The sequence below is a fragment of the Dermacentor silvarum genome, chromosome 5 (assembly GCF_013339745.2).
Source record: "Dermacentor silvarum isolate Dsil-2018 chromosome 5, BIME_Dsil_1.4, whole genome shotgun sequence".
NCBI lineage: Eukaryota > Metazoa > Arthropoda > Arachnida > Ixodida > Ixodidae > Dermacentor > Dermacentor silvarum.
This window is the reverse complement of record NC_051158.1, coordinates 3,767,949-3,773,855: the sequence shown is the minus strand read 5'-3', so window position 1 is coordinate 3,773,855 and position 5,907 is coordinate 3,767,949. Positions and strand designations below refer to the sequence as shown.

Below are 5,907 nucleotides of genomic sequence, written 5' to 3'. Positions count from 1 at the left end.
AATTGCTCGAAAGCAGCAGCTAAAGCTGTCGTACAGGATTGACGTTACCGTCGGGAGAGAGACATTGACGTCACCGACAGAAAGGGATCCCCAGTGGACTCTGCATTCACGCGTGCACACTCAGGCAAATATGACTAGTTATATATATATATATATATATATGCAAACCATTGCTGATGAAATAATCGCTTATCTCGCGACTCTCACCTTTTCCTCACTCAAACTTTTTTTTTCTCTCGACATCACGTGCCCGCCGGATGTTGTACGAGCTTTTGAAAGCTCTCTTCTAGTTCTCTTCTAATTCAATAGTGCCATGGGACCTAATCTTACCGACGCGAATTCCTCTACCTCTGATATTGCACTGCTAAGTGTGAGTCCACGACGCTTACTGATACTCATCTTCGGAGCAGAGCGAAGAAACGGGACGTACAAAGAGGCGACAAGTCAGCGCCGACTATCAACAGAACATTGCCTTTAAGAAAAGAGAATGTAAACGATCATTACAGGGGTAGTCTTTCGCACTAGATTAAGCAATAACTAGTGACATCTGTGGTGCCGTCTGTGTAAAAAAAAAACAAGTTTCGTAAGTACAAGTGCCCCGAAAAGCTTTGTCCGCGGATAATGGACTTACGACGACTTGTCTTAAAATATCTACACAAAAGATGAAAGTTGTACAGATGCTATTTTTAATAAGCTTCTTGCGTAGAAGTAGTTCTTAAGATGGGGGAGGGAGAGCTAAATTTTTGTATATAAAAGGCATCGGCAACTTGAACGTGTCTGAAAGCACTGCGCAGACCGAGTCGAACACAATGGCTCGTGTACTGTTCATCTGCACGTTCGTTGTTGCAGTGGCCTACGTGGCCTGTTATCCACCTGGTCAACAAAGTCTTGACGGTGAGTGTTGTTTGTAGTTCCTTTGTAGCCGATATGCGTACCGTAGGTCATAGGATCGTAAGCTGTATATGCTGATAATGTTTACTGTGACCACTACCTTGTTCACGATCACCTAGAGCCTCATTTTTAATACTGTGGGGAAGTCTCGGCTCCGAATCCCGGCTAAGCTGGCCCCGGGCAGGCCTGCGCCCTATTCCTTGGCCAGCGGCTGTGCCTTGGCGCTGGCGTCCTGGCTGCTTCTCAGCGCCCGTGTTGAGTGGGCAACGATTTCCACATTACATAAATGCCTACGCCATAGGCAAACCCTAGATTACATATTTATGCCTATTTCTTTTACAATTTGTCAAAGTTGCCTATGATTTCAGCGATTTCGTCAGCTTAAAGCGCTTGCGAGCTTCTTCATTGTTCTCTACATGGACGCAACTAGTCCGTGAACCCGAGACATGCCTCGACTTAAGCGAAAACTTGGGGCCGCACTCACCTGCGATGACTATCCAGGTGACGCGAAAAACATTTTTGTTGTTAAATAAGGATGTTGTCTCAGGGAAACTCGGGCCGCAATAGGGACATGAAACACTCTTGGTCCGGTGCGAAGTCCGAGGCAAACAGAAGGTGGCCGCAATCACTGCGAGACCTACCGAACGGCCGATCGACGTTCACGTTCGGCTATAGCCGAGCTGCGCGGATTTCGGCTTTCTCCGCATACTGGAGGCGGCCGCTTTCGGTGTGTTGCCGCTTGAGCTCGCCTTCTTCTTTGTGGGCACGCGTCTCTTCGGACGGGATGTCTTTCTGCACAGCGAAGTGGTGCGAACTTCTTGCGGAAACCAGCCCTGTAGAGCAACGTAGACTCAACGCCACGCGCGCTCATCAATCCAAACTCGCCTTGACGGACATCTTTAGAAATATGCAGGTGCCTGTTAAGAAAAGGCTTATATGCAATATGCAGCTTAAATGCAAAGCTTATATGCAAAAACGTAACCTTATATATTGAGCGTAAGTACATGACCAGGGCAGAATGACTAAAAGGTGCATCTCTAGAAACTTCTGAGGGAAACCCGTGAAGAGCGGGTCCACGCTCCTGCGCACCATTGCACAATCATAATATCACTCTTAGTTTCTATGTAAGTCTCTCATTATGTATGCTGAAATAAAGGATCTTATTTCCGCAAACCGACAAAAAAGATCTCTGCGTGCGCTTCCTCTATTCAAAACTTAGATGTAAACTTAGTCTTGCAGAATGCCAGCGGGTGTGTTCAGATAAGGACTAAAGGGGGTCCCGATTTTTTTTAGCTTTTAGCGAAATGTTTATCTGAGGTGGGAAAATGGCTCTGTAGGAAGGAATCAACCTTCGTTTTACGAAACTTTGGATGGGTTTCATGGAAAAAATGTTCATTTTACTAAAGGCGGAAAAGATTGTTTTAACGATTTGCAGATTTTACACATTTTAAGGCCCATTGCTTTAAAATTACCGCATTCTAGCTCGCAAATATTTTTTCGGTAAATCTACGCCATTTGTACTAAAGGCCCATGGGAAGGTATATTTATGTCGTCTATACAGGAGGTCTTTGAAAAATTGCCAAACATTGGTTTTGGAGCAACTGCCTGCGACTGACCCAGAAATCTTTTGTTTTTTTTCGTGCATTTGAGATAAGGCAATGAAGCCGAACAATATTTCTGACAAATGTTCAAACGGTTCTTCCCAAACTAAAGAAAGAAGTGTGCAACTACACTTCGTATTCATTTCGTTACAAGATCCTCAAAATGCCAGAATTGCTAAAATTGGGAAAATTGGAGCAAATTAGAGACGTTGTTCTTTATAATCATGGCCGATTTTTGTGAAACTTTATAGAATACTTACCCAAGAGTGCTGCAAAACATCTAGTACTGCAAAACACATTGCCTTATTTTGTTTTAAGTGAGAAAAATTTGCCCATTTTAAGACCCATGTATGGTCGTTTCAACGATGTTTCTCGTTCTAAAATAAGAATCACGCTCACTTTGAAATCTGAACACATTGTTCTAGTTGCAGTAAAGAGGAGTGGCTCTGATTATGTCTTTCTTGCCTCTTTTTAGCCACGAAATGAGTTCCTCCTGAGTGCGAAGGGCTTCTGCATCCATATTCCTTCTAGACTACATTGAGTTAGCAAGTACGCGAGTTTGCGTACTGAAAGTTTTTTAGACCAGTCGGGGGAACATATTTCCGGCATTCATCTATCATTACACCATACTATCTGAAATGCTCCCCCTGTGCGTGAACCATGCTGCAGCCTACTGGGAAAGCGCGATGACGCCACTGCAGTAGATGATCCAGCTGGGTATTAACAGATAAGGACAGTCGTAAAACGCTGTCAGCATACGCTAGCAGGCGTATGTTTAAGTGACTGTCAATTTATTTCAACACACTCCCGCGGCCGACAAAATTGCTAAAGCAGAAAAGCTCAGGATGTGCAGCTTTGGCAGGGCAAAGGGTGAATGACGCTGCGGGCGACACTGCGAGCGTGGCGGAAGGGGCTGGTGGGCACGGTGGAGAGGTAAGCTGCGCTGTAGTAATGGCGGTGGAGTCAACGGAGCCACGAAGAGTCGGTGGACGCGGCTCGGTAGCGAGGCGCACGCTTGTCCCGGTGAAGCTGACCTTTTGTTCGTACTCGAAAGCTGTTGTCAGGTCTGCCTACAGGTCTGCATCCGTCGGAGTTGATGAGATTCGCCTGCTTCGCTAAGACGAGGGCGAGGTGCTGGTGCAGCACCCACACGGGGGTGGCCTCATCTGTCAGCAGGGCGTCGATCATGGAAATAGACTTGGTGACGGCCCTCTGAACTAAGCCACGCTTAGGCACAGAGTTGCTCCATTGCCGGAACTCGAGGGCCAGACGACAGGGTGGGTTTCGGCACCACTTGAAATGCAGCAAAACAACGACGGGGATTAGACCGGGACCCGGTCGTCTGACTCTTTCGTCATCTGGTAGCAAGTGAGCGAGCAGCGCCCGTGGCCGCTGCTGGGCTCAGCTCACTTTTTAGATGCGAAGCAGCTTATGGCGGGGGCTTTGTTCGTCCCTCCATCCATCCGCCGTGCGCCGTTCACAACCGCACTGCGCATGCGCATCTTCCTCCCCCTCCTTTTCCGTGTCTCATCTCTCCTTTCGGCGTTCCTCCTCTCCTCTCCGACGCTCCTCTCCTCTCAGGATTGCGCAACGAATGGCAACACCTGCGGCTCTGCGCGCGATAAAGCGACGCAGCTTAGGTTAGAGAGGCGACGGTAGGCGCTGCATACTCCGCTAGGGGGCGCCACTGTAGCTTGCGGTATAATGACGCGCCCGCACACTCCGCTCCTCTCATTCTGCTCCCGCAACGCCGCGATGAGTGCCACGGACAGCGCCAGCGTCAACGCCAGTGTCAGCGCCGTGGACAGCGCCGCGGAGAAGAGGGCTCGAGCCGCTGCCACGAAACGGCAGCGGCGACAGGCCGATACCGAACTTCGGGCTTGCGAAGCCGAAAGGAACCCTCAACCTAACGGAAACGACGAACTGAAAACTAATGGGAACTTGGGTCGACCCCATGGCTGCTTCGCCTACTACTCAGGGTTCCCCTACGGGAAGATGGTGTAATTTTTTCTTCTTTATTTGCAATAATGCCGTCGTGGTGAGCCACAGTCGTCACACAGTCGTTAGAAAGTTGTCATCATGCCCTCGTCACCACGCTGTCCATTTCACCATTGTAATTTCTTCAGTGACGTCATCACATCCTGTCATCGTGATACCACCTTCCTCGATCCATCAACGTCATTTCTTGTTCTTCATTCTATAATTACCCCGCTGTCGTCATTTAATCTTGATTATGTCGCCGTTCTCATCGTCGTCATGCGATTCTGGGCATACTGTGGTCGCCAAGGTTCAATGTCATTGCTATCCTGTCGTCGTCACGCTGTCATCGTTATACCATCTTCATAATTTATTAAATGTCAAATTATTGTCGTCATGCCATTGTCGTTATACTGCCTTCATTCCATGGTGACTGCGTCGGCGCAATACAGTCGTCCTCATGCATCGCCATGCTCCTGAATGAACTCTTCAAGCGATTACGATAGCAAAAGTGAATGACATCGGAGTATGGGGCATATAGCCAACCAACGAAAGTCACAGAATAAACACTACAAGCGTCAAATAAAAGTCACTTCAGGAATACGGTCTGTCGCTACGTTGCTCGAATGCTATTCGCATTACCGATCGAGAGTTACCTGAGATGAGTTCTGCCGTAATTTCTATTGTGAAGAGCGAACAGGTACTTCTCCGAAAAAGGTCCACTTTGCCAAAATTTTGTGCAGGAGGCGGCGGCCAAGGGCCGCAGCAGCAGCAGCTGCCGCCGCCGCCGCAGCAGCAGCAACAGCAGCAGCAGCAGCAGCAACAGCAGCAGCAGCAGCCGCCGCCGCAGCAGCAGCCGCAGCAGCAGCAGCAGCAGCAGCCGCAGCAACAGCCGCAGCAACAGCAGCAGCAGCAGCCGCAGCAGCCGCAGCAACAGCCGGATCAACAGCAGCAGCAGAAGAAGAATTAGTAGTAGCCGCAGCCGCAGGAGCAGCAGCAACACATCAGAAAAAGCTGAATTCTAGCCCACCACACAAGGCACTATGGCTTGTGTGGTGGGCTAGAGCCAAGCAAAGCCGCAGCCATAAAACAACGCATCGTCGCCATCGAAAGCTTGCGGTAACCCAGGTGAAAGACCCCCGTCAAAGAAAAGATTATCTTTCAAGATAACATAAATCTATTAAATTAACCTGCCCTGCGGAAACCGAATGTGTGCAGCTCCATTTCATTTGCGTGTGCTGCTATGTTGAAATAAACATTCAAAGTTTACAGTTGTTTTATCAGCAATATGAAGTTTTTCGTAAAGGCTAGCTTTGTCTCCGAATAAATAGGCAGTTAAATTATCTCATACTCTACACGGCCTCAGACACTGTTGACGTCTTACTCTTGACAATGACAATGATGTTTATTTGCATCAGTACATGGCGCATCAGTACAT

At 48.3% G+C, this 5,907-nt stretch overlaps 1 protein-coding gene across 2 annotated transcripts; it reads left to right on the top strand.

Moving 5' to 3' along the window:
- Positions 1 to 744: 744 nt before the first annotated feature.
- On the top strand, positions 745 to 5,678 carry LOC125945496 (ataxin-8-like). Of its 2 annotated transcripts, none has more exons than XM_049667225.1 (2): positions 745 to 894; positions 5,213 to 5,678. In XM_049667225.1, the coding sequence occupies exons 1-2, from the start codon at positions 810 to 812 to the stop codon at positions 5,437 to 5,439; spliced, it is 312 nt and encodes a 103-aa protein (XP_049523182.1). In that variant the 5' UTR covers positions 745 to 809; the 3' UTR covers positions 5,440 to 5,678. The 2 variants fall into 2 exon arrangements, with proteins under 2 accessions (XP_049523182.1, XP_049523181.1); XM_049667224.1 differs by having other exon boundaries at positions 757 to 900; positions 5,216 to 5,678.
- Positions 5,679 to 5,907: the final 229 nt, after the last annotated feature.